At 29.4% G+C, this 24802-nt stretch overlaps 1 protein-coding gene across 2 annotated transcripts in view; it reads left to right on the top strand.

The window, feature by feature from the left end:
• Positions 1-3137: 3137 nt before the first annotated feature.
• LOC132944767 (sodium-dependent nutrient amino acid transporter 1-like) overlaps positions 3138-24802 on the top strand; it is a 48910-nt gene continuing 27245 nt past the window's right edge. Inside the window, exons 1-2 of one of the 2 annotated variants that reach the window (XM_061014250.1) lie at positions 3138-3295; positions 19840-20430. In XM_061014250.1, coding sequence (XP_060870233.1) covers positions 3266-3295; positions 19840-20430 — 621 coding nt within the window. In that variant the 5' untranslated portion in view covers positions 3138-3265. Of the gene's footprint in view, positions 3296-6006; positions 6306-19839; positions 20431-24802 lie in introns of those variants that run through there. The other variant, XM_061014251.1, reaches the window with a different exon arrangement.

Consider the following 24802-nt stretch of genomic DNA (forward strand, 5'->3'; position numbering starts at 1 on the left):
ACTCTGCTGTACAATAGGCAGTAGCTGGTTAAAAGTGGGTCACTGTAATATAGATGTTGTTAAATTTGAATTAAATAATATAAAATTACTGTATACCTACAAAAAACGATTCTAAGCAAAGACCGCATTTATTTCATGATACCTAATATTATTTTGAAAAAAGTAATTTCTTTTACTATTAGTACAACATTACCTAGGTAAAATTAATTTTACAACAAAATTGCATTTGAAAATATTATTGTCTGTAAAAAATATAATAATATATTCTCTAAAAGTGTCATCTACCCACGAATAACATTTTTAAATTACAACAAAATAACTAAAATTGTTAGTTTCGGTTTTAAAATGTAATTTCTTTCAAACTTAAAATGTCCGTAAAAAAATAACCGAGTTTTTATTTTTATATTTTTTGGTTATAATATCAACTATTTTGATGAGAATCCTTGTTTTAAATTTTTAATCTTTACAGCTATACAATTTCAACATTTTATAATTTTTCAATTAAGTAAAATCAATTTGAAAATTTACAACATTTTGATAAATGTTGTCAAAATTTGAACTTTAAATATTTAAAAAAAAACGTGCTTATGGATATTTTATATTTATCAACTGCTATATTTTAACAACTTATAAGGAACCTCGTGATAAATTTTCAAGCTTTTTCACACAACGAATACATTTTTATTAAAATTTATATAAAAAAATAGAATATTTTAAATGTCTATAAATACCTCAAACGAGTCAATATATTTTTAAAAGGTTATAATGTATAGAAAATTATAAAATAATAATTTAATGAAAATGTCAATTACCTACCTACTGGTTAATGGTTTTTGAATAACGACAAAATAAGACAATTCTATGACAATTTGTTAAATTACGGGTGGATATCCAATGTCTAACTTAAAAGTCGTAACAATTTAATTTGTCTTTCCTGTACATTTTTTTTTTTTGTTAAATGTAGGAATACTTAAAGGTAATTTTCAAAGTTTCAAATCTTAGATATACATAGAACAATTTGTATGAATTTCCAACTAGAATTAATTTGCCAATTTTCGTGATTTTGATGAATTTTGTCAACATTTTAACTTCAGACGTTCATAAAAACTATTGTGGATTTACGCTCAACTTTTTTTTAATTTCCACTAGGTAATAAAAACGCATGATGAGGACCGATGTATTACAATAATAAAATTCTGAGTTTTTCTAAAAATTTTGTACCGACAACAATAAATTAAAAAAAATTAAAAACTAATAAAACTCAAAATTGTCTTATGGTTATAATTTATAAATAGTTCAAAAAGCATCACAATATTTCGAAAATATTATGGCGCATAAAAATTGCTAATATAAAACATTCTGTGAAAGTTTGATGCTTCTACGGTTATTTTTTTAAAACTGGTATTGTGTAAAAATCTTAATTTTCCTTAATTTGTTGTTTGTTTTTCCAAACGATTACTGATTACTTTTGACCCCCCGAAGTACATAACTAGATTCACTTTCCAACCAGAAAAGATGCTGTATAAGAAAATTGAAGCATTTTATTGTGCCTTTTTTATACCTTTTAATGATTATAGACACAAAAAAAAAAATAATAATAATAAAAAAAAACACATTATACCACTCAGAATCTAAAATAAATTAACATTTTTTTTATTCAATTTACTACCTATTTTATACTATATATTTGCATGTAAAAATGGTCAATCAGACATAGCTTTGTATTTTTAAATTCAAATAGTTATTTGTAGTTCATACTTCGTACTCAATATAATATAACTAATAAGTAATAATTAATAACGATTAACGACAGCATGACAAACAATAACTAATAATATTTTAGTGATTATTTTTTTTCAGTCAATACTTAGCTAGTCTGAGTACTGTAGAGCCACAGAATAAATGAAACGAATAAAATATAAAAATTATTTTATCTCCACTAGGTAGGAATAAACATTAATTAATGATTATACTTATTAATATATAATCTTTATAATTCATAATATAATGTTCTGAGCTAATTTTATTCAACTAATTTGAAGCACTGAAAATGCATCAATTTCTACATCCAATATTCCAATATATTTACTATTTACTACCTAGTATTTCTATTCGTATTTAACTATATTACACTTATAGCCACCTGTTGAATTATTAAATATATTGTTTTTATTCATTTAGGGCATTAGTCATTACCCACTATACACACCGTATTCATGACCACCCACCCAACTATAAGGTATATCGACGGATACACCTTGAGTATAGGATAGGCCGCCACTGCCTATTACCAATACGTTAACATTAAGTAATGTATAACTAATATATTCTGTTATTATGCATAATAAATACTTTTCTAAAAAATTCAAGTTATCTGAAACGTTGGTACACTATTGTACATACACAACAATATAATTCTGTCTTTACCAATTTAGAAATAACAATGTTTTTCAATAATTGAAAAAAATTATATTTCTGCAATATTTACTATGGACATTATAATGATCAACGTGTGAAATGGACTCACGATATTATTATTATAATATAATGTTGATGATGACAATACCCATTATATGCACATGCATAGCAATACGTCTTATGCATAAATTGTATTACCTACCTCCTATTTTACATAATTATTATTACTATAATAGACCATATACCTAGTAATACTATTACTATAGTTTATTATTATAATGGTCTGCAGACTGCAAGTGCCGATTTGTTCTTTTGGTGCTGTGGATTTTATTATAAAAAGGTTCTATATACCTACTAATTCTATGCCCCCGACGACTCTCTAGCTCTCTCCCACACTCACTCACTCTGTCTCTCTCTCGCCCTCGCTCTCGCTCTCTCTCAATCCCAAACATGTGCTCTCTTAAACTGCACACACGCCCGTCGATCCCAATGGAATACCCCCATCTGGTCACTTCTTTGTGTTACCCCTCGTGTGACTGCTCCGTGAGCAGACTCGTACTCTTGCACAGTCGCAAACTATACACACGTGTAGTACCTACGTCCTACATATTATTATTATTATTATTGTTGTTGTAGTGTAAACCAAGCTTATTTTTGTGTTCAGACATTCAGTACAGATACACATCCGCGACCACTCAGACGTCTTTGCAGTGGCCGAGCAAATATATTTAACAAACGCAAAAGAAAAGTATTCTTAAATACTTAGATATTTTAGTGCCGAAACACGTGAACAAAATTCAAATTAACGGCGAACGATTATTATCTGTGATATATATATTACTATATCATGCAAAAAGCTACCTATTCGGTACAGCAGGTAATGCCGTTGAATAATATTAAATTTTTTTTTAAATTTATATCTACGTGAAGGTTGAACGGTTTTAATGGTCAGAATTGTCATTGATAGATTATATAAATTACCTATGTATTTAGATTTTTTTTTTTAGTCATAAAGATAAGTTTTTGTATTAAACACAGGTAGTAATTGTATCATACCCTTAAAACCTTGTACACTAAATCTGTTATCTAATTGTCCATGAGCTAATTATTTAAATGCTAGTTAGGATGTTAAGTATCTATAAGTGTGTTATGCGTTCTAAATACTATATAATAATCAGTAAAGTCACCATTCTTATAATAGATAGTTACTAGGTAATTTAATTTAAGTTATAACCAGCAGAGACGTACATAGAAATTTCCAACAGGGGTCGAGTTTTATTAAAAAAAAGTTGGGCTCTGCTGTACATTAGGTGTCCTGGTGTCGTGTGGGTCATTGTAATGGTTGTGAAAAATTTTAATTTAATGATAAAATCATTGCATCTGAAAAACAATTCTGAGCAAAGTCAGTCTGTCAGCCTATATTGCCAAGTATATTTTATGATATTAAAGTAATTTATTTTACTATTAGATAATACTACATAAAATAAAGTAGTAATAATAATATTAAATAGTAGGTTGAATTCATTTTTGCCAAAAATATTGTATTTGAAAATATCATTGCAAGTATAAAATATAATAAAATACTTTAAAAGTTTCAAGTACCCACTAATAATATTTTGAAATTATAACAAAATAGGTAACTAAAATCTTATTATTCTTCGTTTAATATCTAATTTCGTCAAAATTTAAACTTAGAATGTATAATATACAAAATGTGTGCTTATATATTTTTTAAAAAAATTTTTGGTCTTAATAATATGACCTACTTACGAGTTATGAATAACCTTGTATTCAATTTCAATTTTTAGCTAAAAATATTTTATACATATATTTTTAACTGCAAAATGATTATCAAAATTTCGTTATTTTGACGGAAATTGTCAACATTTAAAATTCAAATGCCAATAAAAAAAAAGTCGTATGTATCTTTAATATTTTTAAATTTCTCCTTATGAGGAATCTTGTATTGTATTATATTTTCAGGCATTTTAAAATTATTTATCAACATTTTTAGAATAAAAACTTTTTTTCAAATTTTAAACATTATATTTGCTCAAAATGATTAAAATATTTTGAACATTTTATCATGTAAAGAAAATGATAATATTAACATTTGGTGGAAATTACATGTATCTATGATTATTTGTTTTTGAGTTAACCGAAAAAACAAACTGGAATTTTTCAAAAACTGGAATTTTATGAAAATTCCAGTTTTTTCTTATTTTTTGTTTTTGTTTTTCCTGATTATTTTGGAGAGTTTACTGGGTCCATTTGAACAAGAAGGTACCAAAGCACCGACTAGATTCAATTTTCTACCAGAGGCCACCTCTAAAGTTGAAAATCAAAGCATTTTTACTGTCCCAAAAGATGATGACAGACAAAAAAAACAAAACACCTCGTTGTAAAATCAATACATTCATCGCTCCGCTCAGAATCTAAAATATTCTGGTATCAGTTACTTGGTCAGTTCAAAAAAAAAAAAATCATTCGGGTTTTATTGGTTTCGGATGTTAGATTTCTTAATGGTTTTAAGGGGTGTGACGGGTTCCAGTTAATTCGGGGTGCAGGCCTGGCTATAATAACAACACATTGAAATTTCAAACGAGTAGGCGTATTGGCCAGAATATTTGAACTATTATTATTAAATAACTAGTAAACTAGCATAACACACAACGCTTAAATACAGTAATTATATTGTTGTAATATTGTCATGATGCTGTAAAGTAATCAAATGTTGGTTCGTCCCTCCCACCACACAACAGCTGACACGATCAAAATGTATGTTAATATTTAATGATCTAATCACGGCAATGTGTCAGAAGAGTATATAAAATATAAATCATTACGACTAACGTTTGTAATGCCTCACCATGTCACAGGCGCGGATCTAGAACATATTTACGGCCTACGGGGGGGGGGGGGGGCATCTTAAATACAATTTCAGCCTAAGTCTGATAAAAACAAAAATAAATAGATACAATAGAAAATTCACCAGTCTACGGGGGGCCATGGCCCCTTGGCCCCTCCCTTGAATCCGCGCCTGCCATGTCACCTTTTAACGTGAGGTGCTGCTTGACCGAAACCCGTCCGGCGGAGAAGTAGATGAAAAACCGCTCGGAGTGACGGGGAGCCAGCGACGGCAACGTTTCAGTGTCGAAACGGACGAAAAAAAAAGTAATACGAAATCGTTGCCGAAATGCATCTCGACGTGCGTGTGTGTGGTGTGGAATTCTGATGGGCACATATTAATGTATTATTATAACTATTATGACGGTTACCCGTCGTCGATCGCATATTTATATTATTACGGACTATTATTATTATTATTATTGTACACTGTACACATGGTGTAGTGTAGTAGGTATATGCACGTCGGCGGGTGTGTGCACTGTGCAGCAGGTGTTTTTTGAACTCGTACTCACACGCAACCGCGGTTAGAGTGTGAGTGCATTTATTTAACGTACTACTATTCGGTGTTTTCGATTCCCGCCGTTGCCGTTGGCCGTTGCCCGTCACTATAACCGGGAATCGCGATCGTAGACATCTGCACTTCACACCCGTATTCGTAGTATCGCGACAACGGCCGCGCCGGCGCGCCGTGCGAGCGTTTATATCATAGAGTAATCACTCTAAGGTTTGTATACAGTGTCCGCGTTTAATATTACTCGTACAGGTATAATATTATTGTGTTACCGCCTGTCAGTAAAAATAATATTTAATTTGAAAAATAAAAACCTTATCACGGTAAATGACTCGGCAATGATAACGTGCGCGCGTTTAAGATCGGCACATACCTATTCTATATTAGGGGAAACCAGAAAGCTCATATTTTAGAAGACTCCACGGCTAGCAAAAAAATAACCATGTTAGCGGGATTGCCGAAAAAAGTGAGTTATGACAATTTTATATTTGATACCTCTTATACCTATATAACCTTATACGATTCTATCATCCACGGGGATTCACACGACGAAGTGTGTAGGGTCCGTCTGTTGAAATATTTGAAATATTAAAATAATTCAGGTAGGTGCCTTTATACTTGTAGACCCCTTTTGTTTTAGTGCAATAACCGTCGAAAAAATGTATTTTCAAAATTTCAAAATAAATTATAAATTATTGTTTATTTGGTTCACTTACTCAGTGAACTCATTAACTCAAAATACCATATGCATAGGATTTTAGAGTACACAGTTATTTATAATAAATAATGTGTAATGTGTTAAAGTAAATTTTAGTTTTAAGTTTTAACCTTTTAGATACTACATTTTTGATTATAACTTAAAATTATTAAACAAGTCATAAAATATTAATTAAAAAATGATCTATTGCATTGTTTTCAAAAAGCTGTTGTAATAAGTGCCATGGATATTGAGTCAATACGTTTATGAATTATAAAATTAACGAAATAAGCATTCTAAGAGATTATGATTTTAATATATAGTGGGTAAGCCACTGGTTCAATCTGTTATTGAAACCTTGAATCGTCAAAATCAGTCTTGTATTTTTTGATTCTATATAAGCCTCAGCAATACACTCAGCTTTTTATATAAAATAGCAGTAGTTACCCGTCACCCATGACTTCTATATTCTTACAGTCTTACGACCAGTACAGGATCGCAAATAATATATGTAAACAATTTGACGCCAATTGGTCAAAAATTGTGGAGATGTATTTGCGTAATTTAGGTACCTATAACTCAATTTAATAAATAATAAGTAATAATCAGTATTAGTTGACTATCGCAATTAATTGTTATAACTTATAATCGATCTATCCAACGTTTTCGTTTTGTTTCAGTTGAAACAGTTTTGTCTGAATTAATTTTTTTTTGTTCGTATACTCTGCCTCTAATATATGATAGGTGTTACTAAATTTAGCCTAAATGACAAAATATAATATAATACAGAAAATTATATTCAATCATAATAACTAGGGCTGGGAATGTAATGCCCTATAAAACCCTAAAAAATGCACTTAATGCCCTAAAAATTTTAATAATGCACTAAAAAATTGCAGGTATGGTATTTTTTTAATAAATAATATTTGATTAAATTAATTAAATTAAATTAAAAGTAATAAATAATTTTCCTAGGCTAAACTACGTTTAATAACACCGTTCTGAAAAAATATTTTTGGCTAAACTCTTGTACAAACGCACGCAATCGACTCGCCGATGAACATTTTACTTTCGGCATTTTAAATTAAATAATTGAAACTAAATGCACGCGTGTTACAACTTACGATAAAAAACTTGTAATGAACAATATCGTCAGCGGATGTCAGTATCGATTTTATTACTCTGACAGATTATTAAACAGATTGTCAGATTGATATATTATAGTGATTCTAAATTTCTAAATAATATGCTTTGCCACGCCGCCAATCACAAACTTGTTTACGATACGTCGATACGAGATACGAGTAGGTACTTACTACTTACCTACTTTATTGTTTGTTATAACTTATAAAAAAAAAGATATAAATTCATATAAAACTCACGTTAGCGTGTAAAATCTTAAAATAAAATTTAATATTAATAAAGTTTGAATTTTGGATCCAAAACTCCAATAATGCCCTAAAATCCTTATAACACCCTAAAAAATGAAAAAAATGACGTAAAAGTAAAAAATTGTCAACAAATGCAAAATAAATGTTCTTATATTCTCCTTCAAAAGTACATGTTACGGATTTGTGACCAGATGAGCATCGTTCAGCAACATCTGGAAAAAAATGAAAAGTGTAACGAAATCTCAGCCCTAATAACAACTATTTTAGATTCTGAGCGGAGCGAGGAAGCTTGTGGTTTTACAATGGTGATTATTATTTTTTTTTATCCTGTATACATAATTTCTACCAGGAGGAGTACATCGATTTAAACGTATAGTGTCTTATCTTTTAGAAAATTAGATCAAGATGGTACTTTAGAGAGGTCATTTTTCGAATTTCTCAATAGTTATTTAATGTCACGGGAAAAACCACCGACAAATAACGAAAAACAGCTAAAAACGGGATTTGAATTTTTAATGCGTAGTCTATCACCATAGAAACGAATAAAAAATTGTGATGAATTTAAAAATATTAATTCAACTTACAGGCTATAAATAATAATAATATAAAATATCCTTACTGACAAACCGTCTCCGATCAGAATCATTTTCGTATACAATGATATTATATCATTGAATTACAATTTAATACAATCCATTATACAGTGACCCACTTGTAACAGCAGAGTGAAGTCCACTTACCCGCTTTTTTTTATATGAAACCAATGGCAACCCTATGAATAAACAAAAAATATTAATTTTTAAATATTAGATTAAATATGAAGTCTATAATTCAATATACGTATGTACAATAAATAATAATAACATGGAACGGGTTATTGCAACTAAAAAAGAAAATACCTACTGATCCTGAAATCAGTGAAGTTCCTAAAGTTGTGAACTGGAAATTAATCCTTCTTGACATTGTGACTTGCTAATTGTATTTGACATTGTATTTATAAAAAAATGATAAAAGTATAATACATAGATATTGACTACTAGAATATAGGATAGAAAATTATAGGTTTTAATAAAAATGTGTTAACCCCATTACTATATATTAGGTGGTATTAAGAAATATTATAGAATAGGCATGTAAAAACTCGTGAGAAAATACATTTGGTTGAATCTCATTATATTTTCATACATTTCGTTACAGATTTTGTTGTACCTACTTACTGAAAAAATATAAGTATAATTTTATCGAAGTATAATTCTCACAGATTTCATAACATCACTAGGTTAGCTGGTTAGGTTAGGTAGTATAATTTAAAATGTATTGCATTAGTGCAATATTCAAAACATTGCGATTGTGATTTTGTTCATGTGTTGGTCGGATTATTATTTATTATTGGTACATTGTAAATAATTTTTTTAGAAAGGTTAATTTTTTTGTCTTTATATTTATTTTTATCCTCGTCCCTTGATCACTAATCATAATTGATTGTAAAATATACATAAATTGTTACGAATATAATGAAGTTATTCAGGTTATGCTAGGTATTATACATTGGATTGGAGCATTGGTCCTTGATTTTATAACAATACAGATTACACTCTTATTGTCATTTCATTTATTCAACCTTCAGACATTGTCTTATTACTATACTTTGTTTCTACTAGAAAATCAAAGTGTCTTGTAAAGGTTCATCTATTTTTAATTACTTTTATAATCTTATCTGATCAAGGCATATTAAGTGTATAATATAGGTATTGGTTAAAAAAAATGTAAGTCATCTATTTTTTGAGTATCCAATATCACCAACATCATAGGGTGGTATTTAGTAGCAATTTGTATTAATAGTTTGTATTTAAAAGACTAGGAAATTCCCAGTCATTTACTTAATAGTTATACCATTTTACGGTACATTGGTATAGACTTATTAGTTATTAGTTAATATTCAGTTATATTAAATGAAATAAATAAATAATATTATAATCTAGGTATGCAATTTGTTTTGGCAAAAATTAGTTCAACTTCCTTATTAATAATACAAATAGAAATATACATTATACATACAGTAAAATATCCTAAGAAATATAGGTGGAGAAAATGTCTCCGCTCAGAATCGTTTTTCGTATGCAATGGTTTATCATCGAATTCAAATTTAACACATTCATTACATCAGCGATCTACGAATTGATGCGTAAACTCGACATCTACTATACAGCAGAGTGAGCACCCGATATTATTTGTAAATTTATAATATATGTATTTTGACTAGCTGTTTTATTGACGTTTTTATCTGTACATTTTTAATTTTCATTGTCTGCAACTAAAATAATATTATGCATCACCGGATCTCATGCTTTTTATTATTTTTTGATTCTTATATAGACAATAGTGATTACCTACTATTTATTATTAAATATTTAAATGCTTTATTTTTTTAAACACACACAGATAAAGTGACGTCTATTGTTTGTTTAATTGACTTCGTACATGGTGTTTTCAAAGTACTTATTTTTATTAAAAAACATCGTAAAAACTGGATTTAAATTAGACAAGCAAATTTCGTGAAAAAGATGCAACTTTATATACTTAATTGAGTAATTTTCATGCAGAAATATATTTTTTACAAAGAATATTTAAATAAGAGATTACTCATTAAGTGATTAGTAAGTATTAAACAGTTTATTTTAATGACTATAGCCTATAATTAATTATTGCATACGTAATTGCTGTTTATTGAATATTATTTTAATATTATTATTCCTTGTAATATTTCATATCTACTTCTTAAATTACACCGAAGTAAATACATGGAATTTTTTTATAGGAAGTATATTAAAAAATAATGAATAAAATAAAAAAATAGGTTTTATAGTTTATACTTTAGGTATATTTTGTAAGTTGTTGTATCTAATCTTATTTATGTTTATCAATTATTTTACGATTTTGAATTATTATTCAATTCAACATGTATATTATATAGTATAAAGTAACTTAAGTGTAAATAGTCTTAATATAGTCTTAATCTTCATTACCCATAATTTGGACCATTGGATACAGTTCTTTGGAAATGATAAGTTTAAATTATAAAAAAATAATGGTAGTTGAATGAATTATGATTTATTATAAATTACATCACATAGATATTATTACGTACTGTATACTATAGTATTTTTAATATCTTTTAAAAATCCTCGTTTCTTTTATTCAAAAAATGGAAATTTGTATAGAAGCTTAATAAAATTATATTATTGACATCTTCTTTTTATAATATTGTTCTTTAACTATTATTAGGTACCATAGTACAATGAGACATGTTCTAAATCGTTTTAGAACGATTTTATTATTGATTCACAATTTTCCAATATAATATTAAATTTACTCATCGATAATATATTATATGCATAGGTGAGATTGATAAATAATGTATCATTTTTATTTAATTTATTGATGATTATTTTGATAAAAATAATAAATTACGTAATATTTTAATATATAAAAATAGAGTATACTATTAGAGAATTGTTCATTTTTGATCTTTAGTATAAGGGGGGAGGGGTCAATAAGTCAATGTTATTAATAATTTATTAAAAAAATGTATGATTTGAATATTTTTCCATAGGATAATTTATGGTCAAGATTCAAGGTTATAATAATCATTTTGAATCACTTCCATTAAGTCTCCTATAGTTTATCGAAAATACATTGTGAATTATGTAGGTACATCATCGTATTTAATTGTATGTTTAAACGTTCAAAAAATAAAAAAGTTAGTCATTGTATGTATATAATATATTTCTAGTTTTAAATTTATAGGTTTTATATAATATATAAATACATAAGCTACATCAAAGTTAAGTAATTAAAGTTATTATTGTATCCTGAATTCTGAAAAATTAAAAATAGGAAAATATTTGAAAACTAACTTTGCTATATAGTTGTTAAGTATACCTCTTCATTGAGTATACTCGTCTCAAATAAGAGTAACCCCTGGTGGTGACTTATTTTCGCCCGGTTTGGACAAACCACATCCATCAATTAAATCGGTTTTCGTCGTCAACTTTTGTTGGCCGTGGCCAAAAATGAATTACCGTGTAGTCTTATAAAACTGCAAGCTGTAGGCGGGTTTTAGAACAATAAACTATAAAGTGACGCTCCCGAGAGTGATAGCCGTGTTTGGATTGTGTGAGTGGTAAGCCACACCCATTGCCGCCGCCGTCCGCAAAAGCCCGCCGCATAATGTTACTCTTTTTTAAGACAGTATACTCAATGACTAGGTACACTTGTCACCTACTAAACAACAGTGAGAGTTCCTCGATTTTTTTCTATTTTCTAATATATTGAGATAGGGATACAAAAATGACTTAAATAACTTATTCAAGAACTAAATTTTTATGTAGTTTATGTATATTTTATATATTATATATGAAAACTACAAATTTAAAATTTAAACTTTATAATATACCCATATACCTATAGTACCTATACCTAAAAAGACTAAATTTGTTGTTTATGAAAGTTTAAGGTTTAAACATAGTTACGTGATGTAAATAATTCATGAAGTAAACTATAAGTGACTTGAATGAAGGTGATTCAAGAAGATCTAAATAATCTGGAATCTTCGCCTTAAATTGGTATGGTATGGGTGAATATAATATAATGTGTTAAATTTGAATTCAATGATAAACTATTTCATTCAAAAAACGATTATAAGTGGTGACATTCTCAGTCTAAATATTTTTTAGGATATTTTATTATATATTTATACTTATATTACCTAGTAAAAGGATAGGTTGAAGTTAAACTAATTTTTGACAAAAACAAATCACTTATATTATAATATTATTTTATATTAAAGTGTACTTATCTGTTATTAACTTATAAGCCAATACTGACGTATTAGAGCCAGTGTTGAGCCGAGATAAATATAATTTTATCTAGATAAAGATGAAAAAAAATTTTTTTTATCTAGATAAATTATCGGATAATTTTTTTTTATATTGGTTTATGGCACTCCGTAAGCTCGTAGCAATATAGAATAACTTAATAGTATGTTATCGAAAATGTCGATAGTTATTAGTAGGGAACGGACTTTAATGCCATAAAAATTAAGAAAAATGTCCTAAAAAAACACTTCTTAATGCCTTAAAACTTAAAAAATGTATTTTAAATCAATAAAAACACAATTTTGAATTTAAAACTTATAAAAAACTCATTAGGCATTATGAAAAATATTTAAATACAATAAAACCTTCTCTTGTTTTCTCAATTATCATCTGCCATCTTTTTACTCTAAAAATTATTTCCAAAAAATTAATAGGTACCTATACAATTTAGATAGGTATATTCGTTATACTTTTACCTTGTGTTTCATAGCACTGTATAATCAGGTGCTGCTTAATATTCTCAAACATAAATCTTCGACGATTATCGGCCTGTGTTGTTTTGTATCTCGAGAAACTTCGTTCCACGTCAACTGACGTCATAGGAGCAAACTTCATATGAGCCATGTCATCAGCAGTCAGTTCTTCAGATATTGTATTATTTCGAGATGATAAATATTTATTTTTATTTTTTTAGAATGAATGTTCATACATTTTTATCGAATTTTATCCATTCCTTTATAAAAATGACTTAAACACATGAAAATGCACTAAAAATGTCAAAAAATGCAAAATAAAAGTTACATTATTTAATTCCTTGATGTATGAAATGAACTTTGTCCTTGGAAAGCAATGATTTAGATCATTCAGAAAAAAATGCAATTTGCATTCAAATCCGTTCCCTAGTTATTAGTAAATACTACCTACTTAATAAATTACTTAATTGTCTACCTATAAATTAATTTTATAATAAATTAAATTATCTGGGTAAATTCATCTAGATAACGGTGATTTTTATCTTGGATAACTGTGTAAATAATCTCTATTTATCTAGATAAGATAAAAGATAAAAGAATATTTATCTAGATAAACTCAACACTGGTCAGAACAGTATAAATAGGTTTGAGATGGAAATATAGTTTAAAATGAATCTAAAGATATTGAAAATGTTATTGTGTTGGCAAAATATGATAACATACGTGGAATACTTTCAAGTCCCCGTGAATATTTTGAACTACAAATAATATACATAATATGTATAATATATAGAACAATTAGACTAAACTATACATAGTTTTTACTCTGTACTCTTAGCTTTTGAGGTGTTTAAAATGTAAATAATTTAAAAAAAGTTTTAACAATTCCCGGTTATTTTGAGAGGTATACTGTGAATTTTTTGACTCCTTTAAAGTTCCAACTAGATCTACTTTGCTACCAGAAACCATCCTCAAAGTTGAAAATCGTAGGACCAGACCAAAAAATTAATTTAAACACATGTCATTGTAAAACCAATACATCCATCGCTTCACTCACATTAGGTAGGTACCTACTTAATAATAAAATATAGATTTTTTTTTTTAAATTCAAACAACAACTTTAATAATTTGATCAAAAAGTCATAATATAAAAGTTAAGGTAAATCGTATAAATTATTTAGTACTTACTCGTATAATTGATTACCTATACTTACATAAATATTTAGATTAGAATTATGATAAAAAGAATAAAAAAAATAAAATAAAAAATACAATCGATTACTTTATAAACATTTTATCATCGTATTATTATAGCTGTTATAGTTGGTTTATTAGTTTTTCTTTTTAGTCGAGAATGGGACACAGTAACACACCTTAGTTAGTGTACCTAAGTGTAATTTATAAATAAATTCTTGTAAAATTAATAAAAATGTTTTGAACATAGTAATAAAAATAATAAATAATAATGCTGTTTATATTTAATGGTATGAGTGAGTTTTTACATTATTTTTTTATAGTATTGTAAGTAATAACAATACATTCTGAATATTCATGGACTAAAACTAAATCAAGTGTACAAACGTACAATAATATACAATATACATAATATATAGATAACTATTAAAGTTTCGTTTCTATTATCAACCATTAATCAACTGTACAATATATATAAATATAGGTAGGTAGTTAAATAATTAAATTATAAATAATAATAATTATTATTTATGATATCATATAATAATATATAAGGTAGGTATAAAAGCATAAATAGTTAAAAATAAAATACCTTTCCGCAAGTAAAGTTTAAAATTTGTAATTTTCTTTTTTTTAACTATCATAGATGCATTATATAATATATTTTAATTTAATTTTCCATTTATTTTTATCTTACAATTATATACCTATGGCTGGAAGATTTCTTTAGATGTTTAAATATTAAATGTAACGTTTTGGGAAATCTCCTTGTTTGATTGTTGACAATAATATGTTAAAAATTAAAATACACGATGAGAGTTAACTGAAAACATTTAATGACTGGGAATTTAGTAAATATATTATAATTAAATATTTTAAAGAGTGAAAAAATAATTTATATAAAGACGAATCTATTTCTTCGGGTTTGAAGATTGCTATACGAAGTTGTAATACATTACATAGATAATAAATAATAACTATATATTATTACTATACATTAAATAATTATAATTGACCTCCAATAGTTTTCAGTTTTTAGTTTTTATAAGTTATATTGTTGAATATCAAACAATTTTGATAGGTACCTAACCAAAAATGTATACAAAATAAAGTTAAATATCTTGTAAAATATTAATACTGTACGGTAATTATATCAAAAGTTTATACTTGTGAACTTTAAATATAATAACATAATAAACATATTTGTCAATAGGTAATTGGATAACTGATTTGTAGTTAGTAAATAAAGTATACACACATTTGTTCTATAAAGTAGATTATTTGAAGGCCATCTTGATCTCAAGGACTACATAGTGAAGTCTCTAGATGCCCTGCTATTAAACAATAACTTTTTATTTTTTATTTCCGTATATTATTTTCCCTCAGTGGCTCGTTAAGTTATAATTCGGTATAATAAAAGTGTACGTATACAATAGTAGTTACAAACTAATTTTGTGATTGGTATATGAACAAAATATAAGGAGTCTTGTAATGGATTTTCAAACTTATTGAACAAGCGAAACATTAAAAAAAAAAATCAAAAAAGCGACAAAATATTTTGAAAATTTTATCATGTATCATAATATAATTTGGTGAAAATTTGAAGTATTTACAGTCATTCGTTTTTGAGTTAGGTACACAAAAAAAAAGTATAATTGATTTTGTCAAAAACTAGATTTGCGTAATTAGCTGCATTAAGTTGAAAAATGGCAATAGTGATAACTCAGGTTTGTAGGGAGCACTAATTTGTATTTTTATGTATCCTTAAAGCATTAATTGAGCACTAAAAATTGTCAGTATAGCGGGAATTAGTGCTATCCATGCTCCCATTGCCCCCTCCCTTGGGAATTCTCAACTGGAAGTAGGTTGTACTTATATCAATAGGGCACGGATTTTTATGTAATAAAAAAGTCGTTATATTATGAAAATATTGATGTTCTTATTTTTGCCAAAAGATGTAGGTAGGTACCTATTAAATACATGAAATAATTTACAAATAAGTTAATTAAATTAAATTTTTTATTATTTACCAATGATCATATACAAAAAGTCAAAAAGTACCTATTGTAGATATAGTTATATCATAGGTTTATTATATAAATTTTTTTGAAATTGTAATTTTTTTTTTATGGTTATTTATCTAATCATCTTGTCTTCTTAGAAACAATTGGATACAACGTACATGTAATATAACAACATATGTAACATATAAATGTTTGACGGTTAGGTCGTAAAATTGACTTGTAGCGGCTGAAGTAGCGTTCAACTTTGACCGAGGACAATGGGGCATATTTTATACTTGATATATCAGATGGCGTTAATTCAATATCTATTGACGTATTTTTATTTTTATTCAGAAGAATATCTCTGAAAGTTTTAATTATTATTATTTAATTTTTTGTAAAGCAACGTTTTTAGCGAGTATGTAGTTAGCTTAATATATTTTTTATTATAACTCCGAATTCTCCTTGAACTTCATTTAATTTGTTTGCCGTGTATTCCACTATCGCAAGACTTTCAATTATCGTTAGATTTGATATTTCCAATTTTTTTATTACTTTAACCAAGAAGCAATAATTTTCGGAAATAATGTATTATGGACATTATGGTAAATGATTATTCAGGTCATTATTTTGCATAATATCAGTAGCTTTTGTAATACACTAATATCTAGCGATTGCGTAGTATATCGAAATCAAGATTTGAAAAGACTTATTTAATTTTTTCGAGATTGTTAGAACAGTATTCGACTATTGCTAACCAAGTACTGATTGGTTCAGGTGTAAGGTATAAATTAGGATATAATTCCTTAAATTGTAGTACTATACTAGGAGCTTTTAGAAATACTTTTTTTACAGTCGCGATTAATGAATTTGTTCGGTGCCGACGTCGACTAAAAAGCGATATTTCCTATTGTACATGGTGGCCAGGGTGGTTGGTTTGGAGTTTTGGCGTGGATGGTATTCTTATAATCAATATAACCAAAAAAAAATAATGTTAGTTAACGAGACGTTACTGATTTGCGAAATTAATTAATTTATGTATAAATTTTCTTGCTGCGTTTTGTAAAAACTTTTATTATTTAAACTGAGCGCTTAAACAGAATTAACTAAGGAAATCTGTAATCTTACTGTTTCAGTTACACGGAGAAATCCGTGTGCTACACATGTTAAATGTAATATTTTCAGATAAAATTTTGTTGGAATTTTTCCAGCTTTAAGACTATACGGAAGAGCATCCGTTAAAAAACAAAAAACCGTTTTGGTACTTTGTGCCTTGTAGCCATAGCAAAGCCATTGTATCATTAAAAACTCTTACAATTGTTTGATGATTGCACTTGATATGATATCAATATCATTATAACTAATATCAGATTATAATTTATAAGTAATTTTCATCTTTCCCCGGGTTGGATTTCATCCTGCGGGCGCGCTTGGCAACTGCTCCCTTTGCCTCCTTGAAAACTCCTCTGATTTATATTAGTATGATATATAAATGCACACTCCGATGACCTGACTCCTACGAAGTATAACATGACTACTTCGGCACACTTATAATAATATGTAGCAGGTCGAAAGAGTATTATTACAATTTACAAATGTTGTAAGGTAATCGAAAGTAGTTATAGGTATCTATAATATGTTGAGACTCCGTGATAATATATAACGAATGTAAGATGACACACCCCTGGGCCCTGGGATATATGTATATTTTAATATAATGTATATTAATAGAACATAAATACTGTTATAATGATTTTCATTATTACGGTACCACTAAGTAGGTATGTTCACATGAGCTTACTCCGTCATTAAATATAAGCACCTAAGTACCTTTTTTTTTTTGCGTGGTATCGAGTACCGGAGAAGGTACTAAGTTTGCCAATACTTCTACTCCAGTCCCCATCGTTTATTGAAATAAATCAAATACATAATATTTTTAGTAGTTGTAGGCTAGTCTCCTACTCACTACTATTACGACAACAATACAGTTATATATGACAGTGCGGGAGCCTCTACTCTCCCAAGGTTGCTTTCGCGGCTACATAAATGACTTAACTAGGGTTTCGGTATAACTTGAGGTCTGAGCTGGAACACCACCGGTCTTCGTGTCCATAGTGGGTGGCCGGTTCGGACACAATAAAGACGTCCGCCTCGATTTCGTTTGCTGTCTGTGCCATAAGCGGCTCTATTGACTAGTCCGCGTTCAGATTAATTTGAAGGAAGTTAATCATCGGAGATTCTTCGCTCCTCCGGATTGTTTCCTGACCCGAGTGTGCGACCTTCTGTAGTCCAGCGGTTTCGCACGCTATGCAGCGGTCGTCCACCTCCTTGCAGGCTTTGTAGAGTAGGCACCTAAGTACTTTACTAAAGAGATTTTTCTTAAAACATTAAAGATACAGTGAGTTTGAATATATGTGTTCAAAACACTTGGTTTCGTTTTGAGGTTGTCTAATAAAATACTTTATAATATTATGCTCTTGTTCGCTGAATACTGTAGGACTAGCAAGAATTACGGTTGTGGTGTGTGTGATTCTCAAACAGCTAGCGAATAATGGTGACTTGAGAAAGAACAGAGCAAGTTTTTGCGTTTTTCCACTTACGTACCTATACTAAAAATGCCGCCACTTGTCCGCCACATGATTATGATTAGGTAGAAAATATACTCGTCGTATCTTGGTTGAACGAAGATGCACGCAGGTATTAGGTTCATTGAAGGATTGTTAAATGACAAAATTGAATCTTATCTGCACATGTATCATGCATATTCTGTTTTAAAGTCCTCAGCGTTCAACGCGAACCACTGTTGCTTTTTACGTCTCACATGCCGCACCAGCTATACCACTAATTATTTAGCAAATGAGCCACTGTGAAATAAAATAAATGCAATCATGTAATATTATTAATAAATTATTAAGACAACGTCGATGTGAACTCAAATTTTAAATTTTAATTTTCAATCTTAAATTTTTGTTTTTAGTTACCTATGTCATAATGATTATTTAAACAATATTAAGTTTATACTTAAAAATGTTTGTCATTGCAATGATAATTTAGCAGTTAGCTTGCTGTTGTTTAATATTAAACTAATTATAAAATATGGACTGTGAAATGGTACATATCTATGTACAAAAAGGCCTAGCTAATGAAAATAGTAATAAACAAATCATCCACGTTTTTCAAATTAATAGCATTACCCAATAGTTGTAACGCATTTCAATATAATAATATAACAATATGCAGATATCAGATACTATTATATTATATTCTATGCAACACATTCGAGTCATTATACAATATTATTATTACCATTATTAATATTTAATAATAAATAAAATCATAATATTATGTTATTCGCGCATTTACAGATAACAAGGTCGGTGTCGAACATTTCAGCGATGCGCAGCAAGAATGAATCGACGATGATGACGCCAACGCGCGGCTTGTCGGAAGTGGCGAGCGCCGAAATGTCGTGTTACGGCGTGTTCCGCAAACTGGAATCCGTCCGTGGCGGGGGAGAGCGCATCACAGCCGGCCGGCCGCCGCAGTCACGACTGTCCGTGGCCGTGCCGTCATCGCCGATAACGCCAGTCAGTCCGCGAGTGTCAGCGTTCGCGTACGTTACCGCAGCGGCCGACGACGACGACCACGACTGTTGTAATTTTGACCGTGAAACGTATTCGGTGTTCGGTTGTGACGCGGCCACGGCGGTTACTACGTCGACCACGGCCACGGTTACGACGGACGCGGCTTCCACTGGTGGCCGCGACGACTGCGGGCTGAGCGACTTCGGCGGTGCGGTTGCTTGGGACGACTACGACTACTGCTGTAGTGCGGCCACCGCGGTGGATACAACGGTCGATCTCCGTGGGGGCGCAGCCGCCCCATTCAGTCACACCGCAATGGGCTCGACCACCAAGCTCGTGGGTATCGATGCCAACAGCGATGACACGCCAAAGGTACGTACCCATTACGATATCAATTAAATACCCAGATGATCTGATGATCCCAATAATCAGTATATATAAGTAGTGTCATCATTGTCCAATGTCCATTATTGCCATTTGCCATATTATACTCGTCGATCATATTTGTAATTTTTATATTTACGTATTATTCGTGTCCGTCGAGGTGTCCATTATTATTTATTACTGGTAGACATTCGTAAATTGGTAGGTATATCTGAGTTTTCGCTTTTATTGCTAACCTATTCTTTTAATGTCTTTAAAGCAATTGTTTTCCATTTATAGTTCACTCACCCTTTCGATATGGTGAGGTGCGCAGTACTGCTCAAAACATTGAGGTTAACTCCTAACTTAAATGAAGCTATACAATATACATAAATACATAATATATGTTCAACCACCGCGGGGTGCAGATCACCGCACGGTTGGGGATGGAGTTAAAAATATTTATTACCTACTATATTGGTATACTTAGGACAGTTATGAATACACTACACATGCCATAGGCATACTAGTATTGTCAATAAGCAGAGAACGTAAAACTTTAAGGGTAAAAGCGCACCGCGCGCAACAAGTGTAGGTATGATATTTTAAGTGCACTACACGTGGATCTGTTTTGATCGGTTATATAAGTGTTTTATGTTTTTTATAGATACAGTGTTTGACACACCTTTGTGTTGTAATGTTTGTCCCAAACACACAATACACATCATCATTATTTTTGTTCCTCAAAGTAAATCAGTAATTAATATCGTGTATCATAAGATATAGAATGTTCTTCAACGTATTATGTTTGTCTGTATCAGCCAACTTTACAGGGAGTGCATTTAGGAGTGTATTTAAAGTAATCCGCGAATGTTTCATTATTCATTATTAAGTAATCGAATTGACCACGCGTGGTTTCGGGACAAGAACAAGTTATAAATGTATAATAGTAATTATATTAGGTATATATTATATCAAGTGAAATTAAAAAAAATATATGTTGATATTTCTATAGTAATTTGACTCGTTAAACTGCAGCAAGTTGCATGTTTTTGTACATGAATTTTTAAATATTATTATTATATTATATAAAAATGTAAACGTACTTGGTATTAAAATACACTATTTGTCAACACAATCAAGGTTACAATAAAAAATTACACGTACCTAATGTTAGTAACGATTTGGTTATTAATTTGTCTGTAATTCTGTATATATCAAACATCTTGAAAATGTATTACGTAAATCAAAATACTATCCACGCATACGGAATGTGCCGCTGCTGGCAAAATTTAATTGAACTACAATCAATAGCGGTTTTATAGTTTGAATAATTTGTTGTTATTTTCCGTTAGAAACTATATCTTTAGGGCTTAAAAACTAAACAATAGTAGGTCTAATAAAGAAAATACCATACATTAATATAACTCCCTACCCGCGTATGCATTGCGTATAGGCGCATAGCTACTAAAATCGTTAGGTTCTAATGACGGTAGGTACCTACGTGAGTTACGCAGTCAAATTATCAATACAATTAACCGTTATCAGACAGGTAAGATGAAGTTGGTCATTTACCTAGTCAAAAAGCGATCGCGATGACCGATAAGGAATAGGCTTTGTATGCATTTGCATATTATTACTGGTCGATCGTACCGTATGCTAAGTAAGCACAAAATATTATGTTTTCAAGAAAGTGTAATAAAAAATACGAATTCTTTTAGAGCATGTATTATGTGCATTGTTCATACTACAATTTTACAGTTTCTAGAGCATATTTTACAATTTTAAGCACATTCATATTTTACGGGAAATCACACTATCTGAACCGAATTTTGGGTTCGATCACCGTAAAACCTTTAACTATAATAAGTAGTAGGTGCCTATATACTATACTGTTAAATAGCTTCATGCGCGGCGGCCTTGACAAGGCGAAATTGCACAGCTCGTTAAACTCTGCGGACCGTGACCCACACAAATCTGTTTATTCAAATTATTTGAGAAAAAACAAACTAAAAAAAAAATGGAATTTTTTTGGTTTACTCGATTCGTTTTCTGAATAAATATAAGGAAACATCACAGAAATCATGGGCGTAGTAAATTTTCAATGCGTATAAAAATCACGTAATATTTTAGGGTTCATAAAAAATAAATATATTATTTTTGGAAGTTAGTAATGTTATTGTGCTGTAGGAGTTCTGTAATAGTTCGGTAGAACCAACTTTTTGCTTATCTCATATTCCCATTTGTACAAATTCATAATCCACAGTAATAATTGGTTAAGCACATTGTATATACATTGTTCTAGAAACGACTAGCGATAGATATATCATATGGGTATTATAAAATATTATAGAGAAAAAGTATTCAATATAATAAAATATAATATAGGTAGGTATTATTGTTCTAAGTTCTTAATAAATCATTAATATAAATAATGTCTGATTATTTTGAATTTTGATATATTTGTTTTTTGCGTAAAGAATTATGGTGAGTAACTAATGACTAATATTACATACGGTGATTAATAGTAGGTACAATAGGTTTTATTGTGACATGTGGTTTTAGATTACTATTGATATTACACTTAATTATTAATTGTTTGATGAATTTTTATGTCATTTTAACTCGTCGTCTTGTTACAATACGATATAATATGATAAAATATGGTATATCGTATAACTCGATATTATAATGGAAGTAATAAAATGTTAATGTACATTTTTTACGTTTAAATGGGTACCTAGGTATATATAGGTAGGTACCTAGGTACGAAAAAATATACTTTATTGATAAACGAGATAAAATTCCGTCTGGTTCGTAATTGATTATTTTCAAAATATATGTCAAGCAGTCAAACTTATAGTTTCCTTTAATTTTAGGTCGTCTGTACTCAAAATCTTATATTTTTATATAAATAAACCGATAGTTTGTGTATGTGTATTGTTGAAAGGTTGCGCGGTGCTCACTCGTCCAAAACCTCTTACACCATCTTCGATTCCTCTTTTATTGATATTTTGTAACTCTTTAAATATTATACAAAATTAGAATCACTAAACATAATATTATATTTGTTCGAATTTGTTCAAAAGCACCAATAAAGTCTAATATTCTATAGTCTATACTTACAAACCTAACCAATGTCATACCCGTTCTAATGGCTGCAAATTAAGTTATAGATATGACATAGTACTATAATACTAAGATATACATTTTTCATTACATTATAATTATTTGTAAAACAATGTTTTTAGAAAAAAGTAATGTTTATCTCAATTTTTAAGTTTTTAATTTTTTGACTAAAAACATACATTTTTAATTTCATATCCAGAAACAGAATATTTTTCATAGTGTTTCGGTACATAAAAATCAAATTTCAAATGAGTAGTTAATTAGTTATAACTTATTAGTATTTGAATTTTAAAGTTTAGATGAGCGGAATAAAGTAGTATAAAGCACTTTTATTTTTTAATGATGCCTAAGCCTAGTCATTGTAGGTAGGTGCCCCATCAATAATAATAAAAAAATATTGTTTTCGTCCCGATGACGCACGGCGTGTTTATTATATACGCCCTTAAGACGAACCACACGAATTCAATATTATATAACCAAGTTATCATTTTGTTTCATATAGTTTTTCCTCGTTAAAATTAATATTCTGTAGACGACGGTACGTGCCGGTCATTGTTCGTGTGTCAGTGTGACACCATTTGGGCACGAGCCTCTCACCGTTTTTTTTAAAAACCATTTTTTATTATAGTCCCGATTTACATTCTATTTCCTTCCATGTATAATATATATAATAAAGGATATGTAGGTGATTCGTAATGGTTATCGTCTTCGTGGTAACTACCAAGGTCCTCTTCGGACTAAATACTTAAGTATATTATTATTACCGTCAACGCGAGGAGCGAATAACAAAAAGGGCGCACCATACACACGCTGTATATATAATACATTATCATAATAATATACACCTGTAGGTAACGGAGGCGACTGCAGCTGACTGAGGCGCGGTGTGTGCACTGTGCATTGTACATATATATTATATATATACGCTATTCGATTACAATGGAATGGTGCGTGTGTATGCATATATATATATATATATATACGCTATTTGATTACAATGGAATGGTATGTGTCGTACGTACATATGCACGACCGACACGAAAATTAAAAATTCTCATTACAAACCGTATAGTCTGTATACGCGATGTCAATGTCAACGTGAAACGGTGCTTATTGTGCCGGTGCGCGCCTACAAAAAATATAAACGAAAAGATGACAGCGTGCGCAACAAATATAATATATTATTATTATTATTAATAATATTATATAGCACCTCTATAGTTCATATATACATCGACACATATAGTATAAG

This window comes from Metopolophium dirhodum, chromosome 5 (assembly GCF_019925205.1).
Source record: "Metopolophium dirhodum isolate CAU chromosome 5, ASM1992520v1, whole genome shotgun sequence".
Lineage (NCBI taxonomy): Eukaryota > Metazoa > Arthropoda > Insecta > Hemiptera > Aphididae > Metopolophium > Metopolophium dirhodum.